The sequence below is a fragment of the Hoplias malabaricus genome, chromosome 12, assembly GCF_029633855.1.
Source record: "Hoplias malabaricus isolate fHopMal1 chromosome 12, fHopMal1.hap1, whole genome shotgun sequence".
NCBI classification, from domain to species: domain Eukaryota; kingdom Metazoa; phylum Chordata; class Actinopteri; order Characiformes; family Erythrinidae; genus Hoplias; species Hoplias malabaricus.
In genome coordinates this window covers 26,360,305-26,376,614 of record NC_089811.1, presented here as the reverse complement: position 1 = coordinate 26,376,614, position 16,310 = coordinate 26,360,305, and the positions used below count along the sequence as shown (strand labels likewise).

Sequence of the window (16,310 nt, the reverse complement as noted above, 5' to 3'; positions counted from 1 at the left end):
GGTGTTCTGCTTAATTGATTTAGAAAATGAAAGGATTTAAAGAAAAATTCCACTCCTTTAAAAGAATCAATCACTGACTTGGGTAAATGTAAAATAAAACCAGAATATTCTTTTGGCTTTAGAACTGTAATGTATATGTGACAGTAGGCACTGGAATGAAATCACATATTTCACATATTTTGACATGTCTCCTCAAGAGACAAAAAATAAACATTAATCTAACACGATCAGAAAAGCAATAGTCAGTCTTCCCTAAAATAAGTATTGAAAGACTGTTTGTGCTTTATGAAACTGAATGTAATTACAGTTCTATAGAATGCTTTTGTTTGGAAATCGACTAACTGTGAAGCATTTGAGTTATGTCAAAGAAAAGACTGTTTATTAATGTATTAATAAAGAACAGGTCAAATCATTTTCGTCAAAGAAATATGCATGAATGATCTATGACCATAACTGGAGGGAATGTTTGGAAAATTAAGAGCCCTACATCTGATGTGTTTTAGAATATTTCTGTGGCTATTTCTAAAGCCAGAAATGGAGAAAAGGAGTGTTTTGTAGCCTGAATTAGTGATATGACAACATTTTCTGAACAAGGAAGAGCTGCACAGTTTAGTAACCTTCAGAATTAACAGCATCCTTTATTGAGCATGGCACAGTATGAAAAATGGTCTTTGTTGTTTGATGAGCTTGATCTTACACTAAAAATATGAGAAAAGTCTAACCTTTCAGTAATGGTAAATGTATTTATTTAATAACCCAGTCATAACTCTGCAGGATTTGAATGTGGGGTTGTAATCCAGGGGCTGGAGTGATTTCTGCAAAATATTTGAGAGGTTTGATATTTAGTATTAAATATCAGAAACATTTTTCATTTCCATAATGTGTTTGCTGGTTTTTTTTTTAGGAGGTCACTGTGAGAGGGCTGAGAAGCATTATTGTAATATTGGCTATTATAATACTATACTGCATTATATACATGAATCAGCCAAAACATTAAAATGACGTTCTTGTTCCTACACTAATTGTCCATTTTAGTAGCTTCACTGACCATATAGGTGCCCTTTATAGTTCTGTAATTACATTGTATAGTCTGTTGCTCTGTATACTTTTTTCCACTTTTACCCTGTTTACAAAGATCAGAACGCCCAAAGAGGAGATATTGTTTGTGTGGTGGATCATTCTCAGTGCTGCAGTGACACTGATGTCATGGTGTGTGGTTATTGTTTGTTGCATTGTTATTTGTGGATCAGACACAGCAGTACTGCTGGAATTTTTAAACCCACTGAGAATAGTCCACCAACCAAAAATATCCAGTCAACTGTGTCCTGTGGTCATCATCCAGTGCCCACTGATGAAAGACTAGAGGATGACCAACACAAATTGTGCAGCAACAGATGAGCTATTTTCTCTGACTTTCTCATATCTAGAAAGTGGATCAAAGGTAAAGATGTGTCTAATAGAGTAGTCAGCAAGTGCACAGCAGCTCCAGGAGCTCTGCTGCGTTGAAACCACTCGTATGAGCACAGCCCCAATACACTCTAACACACCACAACAACATCAGCGTCACTGTAGTTTGTACATATCATATGCTCTAAATATAAATGGTGAGGTGTTCAGAAATACAATTGTTCATATTGATATATTTTATTCATAACAGGACGACTTTGACTTTTGAATGCAAGTATCAAATGTATCTGTTGCTATTAGGCCATGGTTAATGAGGCGAAAACTTGTCTCGTTACATGTTTCCTCATGTTTCCTCTCTATACAGTAGTGTAATAAATCTGTTAGACTCATAGTTAACTCATGATGAATGTGAGCCAGATGACGGTTAATGGTGTTACATGGGTTCTTTCTCTCTCAATGTGAATTTAATCTCTGAGAAATATACCCAGCTATGTAGCACAGTGAAGGCTACTTATTAACAGTGACAGATTAACTTTGAGCCTCACACTCTCTGAGAGATTAGAAAGGAGGCTTTAGCTTGCTGAATTGCCCATGTTATCAGCTTGTTAACAGTGTTGTTTTATATGTGAACACACAGAGTTGGGGATGATTGCAGTCCTGTTTCTAGCCGTGCTGCTGTACTTCCCATCCAGACCACCCATGCCACCCAGCGTGGCAGCTGCTAGCCAGCGTCTCAGCTACAGGAGCAGCATCTGCAGACTACTGAGGTATTCAATTTTCTAGCAGCTTACACCAAACCTACCTCATGATGCCCAGTGCCTACAGTACAACAGCGTTAACAAACTCTGAAACTAAATAACAAAACATCTTTTGAGATAATTTTTAACCGTATATAAATATTAAAGTTCCCTCTTATTTATCCATGAAGATTTGTTTGTAATAGCTACTTTTAGTAAATATTGATGCATCAGCACATAGTGTATGTATATAAAAATATATCACATAGATGCGTCAACCAAAATAATTAATCAGTTAATTTATTGATGCTTTGATAGTCAGATTCAAACTGAACAGAGGTCTGGTGTGTACACAAGTCCACAACCCCATAGTCTACTAACTCTGGTTAGTCCATACATGATTAAGTATGCAGATTCACACATCTAAGTGTCATTCATACAGATGTGTACTGATGTTACAATATGCAACTTATATTTTTACATTGTTGAATATGTTCAGAAAACTTGTTGAGATCAATATATTCATTCCTTCTTCTGAAGAATCTACTAATGAAGAGATTAATTTGGTGTGGATATAAGTGACAGAGAATCTTAATGAATAGGGTCTTGTCATTTCGCCACTCTCCATCTGCTCTGGTTAGTTAATGCACATCAAAGACATACTTCCATCCCCCTAGATTAATTATCAAGTCTTAAGTTGGCACAGTGTCCCTGCACAATAAATATATCATCTTCGTGTGTACTCTCACTGGCCACAGAAATCTGCCAAATTCAGACTGACCACAGCGTTCACAGTTCTCCACAGAGCCCTGTTTGATAGAGGTTGTTTATCAAAGCTAGAGACAGTGTCACTGTTTACAGATCAGAGACAACCATCCTGGCCTTGTGTGTGTTTCCTTCAGCTCTGTTGGAATGGGCTGAAGGACTGGGACTGAAATAAAAAGTGACCATCAAGTGGCACTGGTATATGAGCACAGTTCACTAAATTTCCAGCAGTTCACTAAGCCGAGATGATCCAGAACTCTCCAACACTCACTGTCATTTAAAATGAAGTGAACTGTGCTGCATGATGGCAAGCTGAGAGAAAACGGAAGGACAACCAGTCTGTTCTGCATAAAAAAACTGAATGGAACCTCTCATTAAAGCTATAATGTTAACTGCAATCCCACTGAAAGCAGGAAATCTTTACTTGGCCACTTCATGTTAAACAAGAATGAAAAGCCATTGAAATGATGTGTTTTGTGAAAGCAGCTTTCCATAGAGGCACTTTATAGTTGTTGTTTACTGAAGTTAAGGGATTGCAGTCTTTGGAGTGTACTTACATTTCATTTTGCAGAGCAGAGTTATCTCTTAAAGCTTAGATGTCTCATGAGTTTGAAAGAAGGCTTCTTTAATTGCTTTGAGTTTGACGTCTCTCTCTAAAGCTTATAATGTCATCACTTTATAACAGCTTTCCTTGAACCATTATCCACAGCTTGATTACTGTGGTAACTGTGATGATGGAATGGCATTAGGATTGATGGAGTTTGGTGATAAATGACTGTCTTGAGAAGCCTTCTAGCTTCCAGCTGGGCCTGCCAAGGACAAGCGGCACTTAGCTGATGATGCCTTGGCTTGGTGGCTCCACCGAAATATTTCACTAGCAAGAAAAATGCCTGGCATGCTTACCTACTGTAATCTAAATAAGCTCTTGCTGGGGGAAAAAAAGGTGCCCAGGTATTGATTTTCCTTCTGGCGGAAGGTTAATGACACAGATGCGGCTAGGAGAAAAGGTGCTCCATCAAAACACTTTTACGATTGCTCTCAGTGGGCTTTCCTAAGGCCACAACTGCAGGATCTGGAGTGGGCTTTGCTCAGCACCCATGCGGCTCTGTCAAAAATCTTCATAGAAACAGAGGTAATAATTTGTAGTGGTATTGGTAGGTTTCAGATGGATAAGGACTTGACATTTGCTCTCTTTCCACCACTTCATGCCTTTAAGAATTTGCCAGCTGTCCCTCCAAGTAGCAATGTGCAAAAATGCTTTTGGCAAGAAAAAAAATATCTTCCGCAATGCAGACAGTTTCAAAAAGATAAACAAAGGGCCTTTGGTGAGTGCTGATGATGGCTGTCAGATGCTTTGTTGGTTTATGGAGGATCTCACCCACACATGGAAATCAGGGAGGCTTCTTTTGGGCCATGAGGGGGAGAATGAGTGTGTAGGGCTGATGATTGTAATTGGGACAGGAGTGATTGGAGTGCTGCCAGAAACCCAGAAAGGTGAGAGTGGCTGATTCTGTAAGGGGAATCTCTAGACACTCTTAGCTCTGCTGTTATAATGCAGTGATTGGAGAGATTCTCATACAAAATACTGATAGATTAAAAGAAAATATAGCCAGGGGTCTTTTGCATCAGATGAAGATTAGTAGGAGATCATGCTAAGAGCATGTTTTATTGGCCTGTATGTCTGAAGTATTAGTAATTAGCATTCACTAATAAGGGCTGAAAGGGAGAATTTATTGTCAGTTTCATATTGACCATCTGATATTTGAGTTTTGTTAAATGCTTATTCAAACTAATTAAATTAATTAAAGGCAGATAATATATACTACTTCAGTATGTCTAATCACTCCTTGTCTATATAAAAACCTTATGTGAGTTTAGTATATAAAACCTTTAATCTTGTTTAATAATGTCCTTGCTATTTTCTAATTATTCCTAAGTCTGTGGGTTTAGATTTATTGGGTTTTATTAGCTGTTTTCAGTAGCATGGTGATGCCACAGGTAGTGTCCCTATCACACAGCTTGAGGGTCCTGGGGTTTTTGGTTCAAAGGCCGACTCAGGTATCTCTACCAACACACAAACTGTGAAATAAAAGAAACGAGTTGTTTTTTGTGGACTTCCCATGTGTGAAAACATGGGCTACAATGAGATAATCTGAGTTTTGGACTGCATCTCTCATAGAGTGCAGACACTTTAGAATTGTCTGAATATGTCCAATCACAACCCTGGGCCTGAATGTATGTGAAAACTACAAGATGCAGTTATACAGACAAAAAACAACTAGCATGGAGAAATAGGTGTACAGAGTAAGTACAGTCTCAAAAATAAAGGCTCAACACTCAACGGCTGTTTTCAGACAGGGTAAAACGGTGCTGTGGTGTTGGATCCGATTGGTATTTTTGAACAAAGCATATTGCAGAGAATTTCATTAGGACCATAGAACAGTATTAACTTGTGGATAAAGGAATGTAAGAAATCTCCTTCAACAAACAAATTTAGTGTAGATGATTTTAAGTTGTAGAATACCCGGAAGTTCATTTTTCTGGAATGGACAAAATGTGGATCTGTAATTAAGGGATTCAAATGTACTTTTGTGTGTATTGGACATTTGACTTCAAACAGTAAGTGTTATGTAAATCTACCAACACAACATTTGAACAAGTGGCTGACAAGGCTGCATAGTATTTAGGAGATTACTGTAACAGTAGCTGTACTGTATTTAAGATATTTAATTACTCTTGCTGGCTTGCTACATTTTTGATTAGGTAAATTTACTAACTGACCAGTTAGTTTGTTGTACTCCTAGGCATGTCATTTGTAATTTGGCAGTGTTTCATTATTTGTTGTAGGCTAACTTTTTTTAGATTGGTATAGTACTACCCATTAAGAAAGGAATATTTGACTAACTAACAATACGGTATGTAAGCGATGAAATTTGCTTAGAATTTACCCTTGAGGTTAGATCAAGATAAATGTGTCTGAAAGTGACATCAAGCTATGGAAGACAAAGCTTTGTTGCCAAGCAGTTGCCCCATGCTATAATTGCATTGCCTGAGAGCTAACTCCACTGTCAGCTTGGTGTAACCTTTGTTCTGCAGACATTTATCTCTCTGTCACTTGCCTGAAAGGCTGGACGGATTTTTGGGTGGCAGGAACAACAGAACAGTGGTGGATATGTAATACCACCTAATAAATCAGGCATTATTGGCAGCATAGAGAGAAACTCAAAAGTTTGTATAACAAATCATCTAAAATGAACAAGTTGGTAGCGTATTGCTTCTGAAAATGTAAAGAGGACTGGCATGCACACAACACTCCTAAACCGCTTCTACTGAATCATCAAAGAAAGCATCCTGATGTGCAGCATCCCTGTCTGGTAACAAAACTGTTCTGCATCAGTCAGGGAAGCACAGCAGTGGGTAGTGAAGAGTGTCCAGTGTTTCACTGGGTCAGGCTTTCCTGCCATTAAGGTCATCTGCACCAATCAGTGTATAAGGAAAGCCTGCAGAGCCAGGTAGGATACGTCTCACCCCTCACATTGAATGTTTACGTTCCTTTTATGTGGACGAAGGCTAACTGTGAACTAAAATCCAGAATCTTAACAGAGGCTTGAAAAATGTGTATGCTTTTTTCACCATTTGAGTACAGAGGACATTTATTATAATTTTTTACTAGAACTTCTGTATGTCTGTTACTGAAATAAGCATAGCACTGGGTGGTTAAGATGCTTTATTAAACCTCAGAAGAAAACTAATAATGGCTGAGAACTGTATGTACTGACCACACCGATTTCATTACGGTTAGCCAGCAGACAAAGCCATGTGTTGCAAGGTGGTGACAATGGACACTTCCTTGGCAGGTTGCAGGCTGCTAAGCGAAGATGAGAGGGGCATGTTCTCTTGCTCTGCACACCCTTCACATCCATTATTTGAGAGTTTAAAGGCCAGAGGTTAGCTCTCTAATTTTATGGCTACCATTCAAAGTGCAAGGGCCATTCTGTCAGAGCAACTTCTATCCTTGAGGCTTCTGTGAATCTTTTTGAGCCTGTAGATATGGATATGAGAATGGTTGCATATACAACAGACCACGAAAGCTTGCAGTAAATCTAAGGTTACATGCAATTGTGCTTAGGCATTTAGTTCATGCAACTATCTATCTGATTGTTTTGCTAACCTCAATTCTTAGCAGGGCTTTGTCTAAACAAAGGGTTTTGGAATTACTTTAAAGTATGCAGTCACATTCCCCAAGGAAAATGGTAACCTCAGAGGAACACATCTCCAGGTTTCTCTCTGTTTACTGTTCACAGAGTAAGTCGTGAATAAGTGCCAAACTACATTATACTGACTGAACTGTAAGTAGCTGATGGTTATGCATGTACCCTCTGTTCCCTGAAGGAGATGGGCAAGGTACTGGACAGGGTGTCCCACTTTGCTGTTAAACTTGATGAAGAGCAACTTACTGAGTTTATACGAGTGGCCTGTAATGAGGGATTCAAAGTGGTTAAGGTTGGACATCCATGTGATTCAACATCTAATCATTGGTCCTCTCATCGGTAGATTGCATCAGTAGATTCCCAGTGATGCCTCATCATCTGTGCCCAAGATATTTGTCCACATCTCTCTGGGCTCTCTACCACCTCCTCCCGGTGTACCCAGCATGTTACTAACCAACTAAATTGAGTAATTTAGTGTTTTACTTAAAATGTATTCAGCTGTCCAGCAAACCCGCCTTAGACAATAGAAGCAGTGATTGGCTGGATTTGTCACTGACAAAGGCTTCACTCATCCAGCTTGGTAGCATTTCTCCAGGAATATAACTTGACATATATTTAGGAAATTATGCAGAACCATATATGAATTATAAGGTGTCTTCAAATATGGATTTTAATGCAATGTAAAATAAGACACGGTATTTGCCAAGCATGTATTTTTAAATATTTAAAATAGAATAAAATAAAAATTAATGTCCTGTAATTGTTCATTTAAATTGTTAAGAATTCTATTTTGAGATTTGATATCTACTTTTGAAACAATGACTTGTATTGACCTTATTATATATTAGAGATTTTTTTCTTTTTTTATAGATAAGGGATTAAACCGTTACATCAACTGTTATTGATTATTAGTGTATGAAATGATCTCCTGTTATGTGACAATATGGTTTTTCAAATGTGTGGACATCATCAGTATTCGAAGAATACTGAACAAATGTATTTTTATTAAAAGGACTGTGAAATAAAACCAATTTAATTAAATTTATGTAGCTCAACATGCAAAGCATTTGTATTATGCCATGTGCATTTTTTTTTAATTTTTTGTAAAAATTAGAAACTCCAAAATACTAATTTCAGTAGTGCAAAATCACCTCAATCATATGATCTGTGAAATATTTTGGAAGACAAACGGTAGCCTCTTCTTTTTTTAATTTCCCTCATGATTTCTACTTTAATCTTCTGCTGCAGTCTTAGCTGCAGAGGTCATTGTGATTCTGTGTAAAGCTTATTCAAAGTTTTTGAACTGCAGATGATGACACTAAATATGATAAGTAAAGATAGGAAATTCCAGAATAGAAAGCAGGGGATTGTTCAAAATAATGTGAATGTTAAATCTGTATGGTACCAACTCTGTCATGATACCTCTGTGCTGTATCATGACATAATGTGTGTTATATTATGCATATTTTTGTTTATTTTATTTTATTTTATTTTATTTATTTATTTATTTATTTTACAGTAATATGAGGTTCCTGATGATAGCACTTGCCTATTCAGTGCCTACAGGAGTAGTTGCTGGATGGTCTGGTGTGTTGGACATGATTCTAACTCCTGTCAGAGTCAGCCAGGTAAGCAATTTCTTTGCTTTAAGAATAAGCCTATGGTCTTTTTTATTTCTTTTAAGTGGACCATGTGCAAGTTTCTGTCCTTCACGTTTGATGAGGCTAGCAAAGCATTATCATAATTCCAAGCACCAATAAAGTAAGCTTAATGTGTTTGAATTGATGGTTGATTTATTTTCAACAGAACAGATCTGCCTTCATATAAAGTATGTAATCTTGTTTCTATGATGTGTCTGAAAGGTGTGGGTTAATGTTTTTATTAAACCATAATTACCTACAGATCGACGTCAGTCCAATCACCCTCTTTGTTTTCAGCCGTGTCTGCGATCAGTTTAATTATGATCAAGGAGAAAACACAAAAAATGCAATTTCCTTGTCCAAAATGGATGTTGACTCATAATTAACCCCAGGGCATACACGCACGCACACCCAGCAGTGACTGAGAGCCCACAGCAAAATCTTCAAAAACAGTTTTCCATCCTGGACTTCCTCATTAAAAATTGGCAAGACTGTGTGAATAGACTTTGAACTGTAGAACTGTTGTTGAAAAGATCTAATTATGGAGTTTTAAAAAAAAGTCTGAAGCTATCCACGTTGGTGCTTAATCAAACGTACATGCTAGAGACGGCTTTATTTGCATGTTTGCAAAAATACTCCATGTTCAACAGCCCTAAAGCATAATGAGACGAGTCCTCAAACTCAGCGTCCCTGATTCTTCATAGCATTCTCACATTTGCATCTGAAACCTGAGGGCGGTGAGATAAAAAGCTTGTATAGCACTTAAGGCCCATCGGAACATAGGGCCAGTGGGAGAAAGAGAAGTGAAGCTTCCTCAACTTTGTGTGGCAGTGTTCCATTCAAGATTATCATTAATGAGGTGTTGGTGCTCAGGAAAGCAAACAAAAGGCACAGTGCCTTTATCCAGTGTCTCTCACAGCTGTCAAAGACATCGGTGGCTCTGTCTTGAAGTCCACACACTTCACTTTCAAGCATACGTTCTCTTGGAGAATAATGTTATTGAAAACACCACCACTACAGCGTTCTCTGCTTTTAGTTCACGGTCGCATGTCTTTAAGGTTTGTTGACCTTTGGTAGAAATCAAGGTTAAATAGTTGATTTAAATATGAATATTGGAATTATATGGATGGTTTTTGCATGGTGGTGCAACAGTTAATGTTGCTGTCACGCAGCTCCAGGGTCCTGGCATTGTGGGTTCTAGCCCCGCTCCTGGTTACTCTCTGTAAAGAGTTTGGTGTGTTCTCCCAGTGTCCGCGTGGATTTCCTCCGGGTGCTCCAGTTTCATCCCATGATCTGAAAACACACATTGGTAGGTGGATTGGTCACTCAAAATCTCAGGTTCCAATCCATTATACTCTTTATTTATTTCCCCTGGGGATCAATAAAGTATCTACCTATCTATATTATATGTATAGACATTTTAAATGCAGCTCAAGGTGCTATGCAAAGTTTCTATACGATTAAATTTACATAATATAGAAGGGTAAAATGTGTAAACACAATTAAAATCATAATTTAAAATGAATTAATTACAATCATACACAGGATAAGAAGAAAAATATCCTTGGACAATCCATTAAAGCTTCACATAGGGCCCAACCCACTCTCTTCCTACCTGTAGCCACAAAATGTCTGCTGTTTAAATCCTACACCTACACACTAAGGTTGCTGTAACAGTTTAAGATCCAATCAGAAACCAGCTAGAGACATTTAGATGAAATTAGTATCCTACACCTATCCACTAAGTGACATTGGGATGAAATGTAAATAGGGAAAATATATTTGGCATCTCAGGAGAATATTTTCAGAGCTTTGGGAAAATAGTGGCTGAATGTAGTCTTGCCAATCTTCAAATGTGTTTTGGGAACTACTAGCAGATAACTGTGGGAAGACCTGGGAGCCCTAGCTGGAACATATCTGACAATCATTTCACAAAGCCGAAGAGGAGCAGGGCGGCACGGTGGTGCAGCAAGTAGTGTCCCAGTCACACACCAGGTGACTGTCTGTGAGGAGTTTGAAATGTTCTCCCTGTGTCCACGTGGGTTTCCTCTGGGTGATCCGGTTTCCTCCCACGGTCCAAAAACACAGGTTGGTAGGTGAATAGGCGACTCAAAAGTGTCCATAGGTGTGAGTGTGTGCGTGAATGTGTGAGTGTGTGTCATGGGTAGGCTCCGGACCCACCGTGACCCTGAACTGGATAAGCAGTTTCAGACAATGAATGAATGAAGAGGAGCATGATAATGAAGATTTAAAAACCATTAATAGAACCTTGCAGTCTATTCTAAACTAACATGTAACCAGTGCAGTGATCAGAGTGCAGGTATATTGGGATCCTTCTTTCTTTGGAGAGTCAAAACCCTTGCAGCAGTGTTCAGGTCTTACTGCAGGTGTATAATAGAGCTCTTTGGTAGAGCAGATAAAATGGCACTGCAATAATCTAATCTCAATGTGATGAATACATGGACAAGTTTCTCACTATCTGCAGGAGAGGTTATGTCTCAGACCTTTGTGATATTCCAAAGGTGAAGGTAAGCAATCCTTCACGTAGCCATGATGTGTGCATTAAAGATGTGCTCATTATCAAAAATGATACCAACCTTCTCAACCCATAGTCTGTCCTTCAGATACATGTTGTTTAAATTAGTCATCATGTCTTTTGTGTATCAGTACAGATTTCTTTCAGTTGGACACAGGCCCATTCAGCTAAGTTCAGAAGAGATGTCCATGTGTAAGATTGGTTCCTAGAATCATATTTCTTGGTGGGTTTGTCTGAAGGTGGAAAATCACTGCTAATCACTACTTTCACTCCTATGCTTTGAACAAGCTCAAGACAGACATGTGGTCCTGAATCAGACACCAGGGCTCAGTTGGAGTGCCCTGTCTGTATGCTGTTTTTAGAGGTATGTTGTTAAAATAGAATGAGAATATACAATATGATGGAATAATTTGCACAGGAAGACATGACTGTAATTAGTGTTGTTTAAGAGCAAGCGCCCTGGCTGCGTAAATCAGTCACATGTAATTGCTCTGTTAATAGAGAATGGCCATTATGCTGTGTAAAGTGGCTGCAGGCTCTGATTAGGGAGACGCAGTTTGACCTTGGAAATTCATTTCCTGCTTGTACCAGTTGGCTCTGTTTGTTCAGGATAAAAGTAGCAAGGATTGATTTTATCAGAACTGCCATGAAACACATTACAAGGTATACAATACTTGTGTTTATAATGGCTGTGTCTTGAAAGTTGTTTTCTCTGATGAAACTGCAAGAAAATGGGTGTAGGTGGGTGAGGTAGAGCTAATTTCAAGGACTGATGCCATGTTTGTTTGCCCCCAGGCCTCAAACAAGAGAGAATTAAAGGGCTATAAACGCACCAGTGTGCCAGCAGCCTGAAGCCTTGGCTTTAACTTCAGCTCTGCATACTCATTTCCTTGTTATTGACCGTGTTTCAAAAATGCATGATAATGCTTAACATGCCACAAATCTCAGCTCTTCTGCTTCCAGTTAGCATATAGCTGTTAATTAACTTTTTGCTCTGCATTATGTGCTTCCTGGCAGCAAAATGACTATGAAAACACAACGTCTATGTATTTGCTTGACTAATTAGTGTAAACATTAACCTGGAATGACATGTCATTTTTGTATAAATGCTCTATCTGTAATGAGCAGGCATATTTGACAAGTAGAAAATGCTCTTCAAACAAGTATTTAATTGCTAACACAGTGAAACTTAATGCAATATACCATAGGTCATAATTACTGGAGAGCACATGATAGCCTTTTTTATTTAAAAACTGTATCAGATTTTGTATGAAGCTTTTCTTTGATTCTCTCTGGAAATATTTTTTGATACATTTTTTAAATGCTGTCTCCTGGTGCTATATTACTATCACCATGCTTGACCTCAGGTTTGGCCGTCACTTCTTTGTCTGGCTTCTAACTTCTGCTTGAGTTGAACCAGAGTGTTCTGCCTAAGTCTCCAGACGTGTACCACAGACAGAATGCAGACTGGCAATTTTCTGTTCACCTGATTGACGTGTTCTCTCAGCAAGCAGACATGCTGCTTCAATCTGCAGCCAGTTTTCTACAAACACTGCTCCTGCATCACAAGCAATGAATAATCCCTTTTTTGCTGTCTCTCTCTGCCTTTTCTCTCTGACCCCGACTTTGTATTCAGAGGCCCCAAACTCTCTCTCTCTGTGTGTGTGTGTGTGTGTGTGTCATAGTTTTTTTTAGCCCCCTTTGATGTGGTGATTGAATGTTAGTGGGTTTTGTGCTGGTAAGAGTGAATCAGACAGATGCTGGAGTTTTTAAACACTGTGCCAATGTAGTGGCCACTCCATTACACTGCCCTCCCTTGTTGGTCCATCTTATTGATGTAAAGTCAGAGATTCAGAGAGACACTATATTGCCAAAAGTGCATTCACCCGTCTGCCTTTGCACACATATGAATTTGAGTGATATCCCATTCTAACTCCATAGGGTATAATATGGTGTCAGCCCACACTTTGCAGCTGTAATAGCTTCAACTATTCTAGGAAGCTTTTCCACAAGGCTTAGGTTTGTGTTTATGGGGATTTTTTTTTGCCATTCTTCCAGGCCTGGCTCAAATTCATCCCAAATGTGTTTTGTCAAATTGAGGTGCCGGCCAGTCAAATTTTTTCACACCAAACTAGATCAGCCGTGTCTTTATGGACCTTGCTTTGTGCACTGGTGTGCAGTCTGGTTGGAACAGGAAGGGGTCATCCCCAAACTGTTTCCACAACGTTGGGAGCATGAAATTGTCCAAAATCTCTTGGTATGCTGAAACATTAAGAGTTCCTTTCACTGGAACAAAGGGGACAAGCCCACCTGAAGAAGCCCCACATCATAACCCCACCACTACTAAGCTTTATGCTTGGCACAATGCAGTCAGACAAGCACTGTTCTCCTGGCAACCACTAAACCAAGACTTTGGAGGTCTGTAGTGATTAACTCTGCAGAAAGTTGCAGAGCTCTGTGCACTATGTGCCTCAGCATCTGCTAACCCTGTCCTGTCATTTTATGTGGCTTATCGCTTTGTGGCTGAATTGCTGTTGTATTCAATCGCTTCCACTTTTTTATAATATCACTAACAGTTGATTGTGGAGTATTTAGTAGTGAGGAAATTTCACAACTGGACTTGTTGCACAGGTGGCATCCTATCATCATCCTCGTTTGCCACGTTGGAATTCACTGTGCTCAAGAGAGTGACCCATTATTTCACAAATGCTTGTAGAAGCAGTCTGCATGCCTAGGTGTTTGGATTTATACACCTGTTGTCATGGAATTGATTGGAACACCTGAATTAAATGATTTGAATGTATTAGCTCATCTTTTACTGCACACTTTGTATTAATCTTCTAGTCCTTCATCAGTGGTAACTGGATGCTGCTCACAGGACATTTTGTGTTGATGGACCATTCAGATGCACTGCTGCATCTGATCAACTTGTACCACACCACACCCATATCAGTGTCAATGGTACCCGCTGCCCTGCACATTTTAGAGATTCATCTGCTCGATGAGCTGATTAACAACCCCTTCCAAAATTGAAGTGAATTTTCTGAAAGTTCTGTTTCCTTCAGTAACAGGGCATACATTTTTAATGCAAGAAAAATATGATCAAATATCTTTTCTCTAACTCTCCCTTTTATACTCTTTAACAGGTTGATGCTGGATGGATTGGATTTTGGTCTATAGTTGGAGGCTGTGTGTTTGGCGTAGCTATGGCAAGGTAAGCATTGACACATTACATTAAGGGGAAAAAAAGCAGCAAAGTAATGTAATTTAATTCAGGTTGTGTCCGACAACCCTTTTCTTTGTACTCTGCAACATTTAAATTCAGTACATATCTTAAGAATCTCCTTTGCCCAGTGCTGTAGGGAGATAAATTGCTCCACTCTCTCTATCTTCACTGACCTTGAAAAACGTTATTTTGTCAATGTCACTGTTTTGTAAAGCCCAACCCTTTTTTCCCCCTCTGTCATTTATTTATTTATTTGTTGGTTGGTTGGTTGGAAAGATTTGGATTCTCTCAGGCTCCCCAGCTAATTTACACACGCCCTCCTAATTTATTAAAATCAGCTTTGTGATGAGCAGCAGCTGAAAATGCAAATATAATGGGCACATTGTGTAGCTGATGGATAGGCATTATGGCAGAAACACCAAACCCAGTAGTTGGCGACAGGAAAGTATTTGTCTACAGTTAATGAATAAACGTGTTTTTGTTTTTTTGTTTTTTGAGTCCAATCAGCAGTTCCGGGAATGGCTAACATTCTGAAAATTTTACAATTAGGAAAATTATGGTGTAACTCTCTCTGTTAATCAGTTGGCAAATCATTGGTCTGGGGTTAGAACTGGGGCAGCGTTAAAGTTATTTGCAAAATGTGATAGCGCTTCATCGTTGAAGGGCTGCAGGGCAAAGTGGGACCTTGTGAAATGCTCCACATCAGGTTGTTATTCAAATGAACGATGGACACACTGTGTGTGTCTGTGTTTGTGTCTATGTGTGTCAATATGCTGTCTGTGGGGGCCAGCCTGAGGCTCTGTTGGGAGTGCAAGAGGATGGCGTCTTAAAAAAGCAACAGATGCCCCCACTATTTCTTCCTGGCAGTCTGCTCCTTTGCTGTGCCATTAGTGATCATTTGCAGGGCGGATGTGCTGTTAATGGGCCCCCATGAGTTACAGAGACCTGCAGTGCTCTTCCTCTACTGCAGATCATAATGCAAATGCATGTATGAGCATGAGTTATTAGGTGCCATGGGCTTCTGCTTCCCTGCCCAGTGGGCCATGTCCAGACTATAGAAAAATGACTGTTTTAACATTGAACTCCAGAGGTGATGGCCACACATTTTTAATTGATTTGGTTCCAGAGGCACCTTTTAATAGCTCCTGTTCTCCTTAAAGACTCGTCCTCATTCGACTACACTCCAGAGTTCATCCAAATAGATGAATCACTAATTTGTCAATTAGTGAGAGGTGCTGCTCATTGTGGCGGCTGGGTGCAGTCAAACACCTCATAAACAATCCTGCAACTTTTAATTGTCACACCACAACTTGTGCAAGAAATAACACTGCTGCTTTTAGGTCCACTCAATATTCTCCATCAAACACTGGCCCATTACCTACCCAAGGAATATTTAATTAGTAGCCAGCTCAAGTTAAAAACTTACATTTCTTTTAACTAGCAGGAGAATCTTATCCCTTTGTGACCCAGTGCCTGATTGCTTTGACCTTGCCTATCACGTCTCGCCCGTATTTGCTGCTTGTTATTCTTGCTATGGCCTCGTTTACTTTCAGGATGAACGTCTCCTGTGAGGCAGTGGACACAGACCGAATGTTTATATATTCAGTTATATTCAGCAACCTTGAGCGATTTAATCATTTAGACAGACATTGCTCTGCAAGTTGGAATATTTTGACACATTCCTGCCAAATTCCACAACACCAAATCAGGGAAATCAATACTTTCTTGTCACTGCTGTCAATATAAAAGAAATGGAGCCATTTGTGATCATTAATACATGAGATATCA

General features: G+C 39.1%; 2 protein-coding genes across 2 annotated transcripts in view; one reads left to right on the top strand and one right to left on the bottom strand.

The window, feature by feature from the left end:
* slc49a4 (solute carrier family 49 member 4) overlaps positions 1 to 16,310 on the top strand; it is a 38,687-nt gene that overhangs the window by 13,113 nt on the left and 9,264 nt on the right. The window contains exons 4-6 of the mRNA XM_066686855.1: positions 2,045 to 2,174; positions 8,640 to 8,748; positions 14,443 to 14,510. Coding sequence (XP_066542952.1) covers positions 2,045 to 2,174; positions 8,640 to 8,748; positions 14,443 to 14,510 — 307 coding nt within the window. The remainder of the gene's footprint in view (positions 1 to 2,044; positions 2,175 to 8,639; positions 8,749 to 14,442; positions 14,511 to 16,310) is intronic.
* sema5ba (sema domain, seven thrombospondin repeats (type 1 and type 1-like), transmembrane domain (TM) and short cytoplasmic domain, (semaphorin) 5Ba) overlaps positions 9,949 to 16,310 on the bottom strand; it is a 208,813-nt gene continuing 202,451 nt past the window's right edge. The window contains exon 24 of the transcript XR_010804681.1: positions 9,949 to 10,053. The gene's annotated coding sequence lies outside the window, so the exon portion shown is untranslated. The remainder of the gene's footprint in view (positions 10,054 to 16,310) is intronic.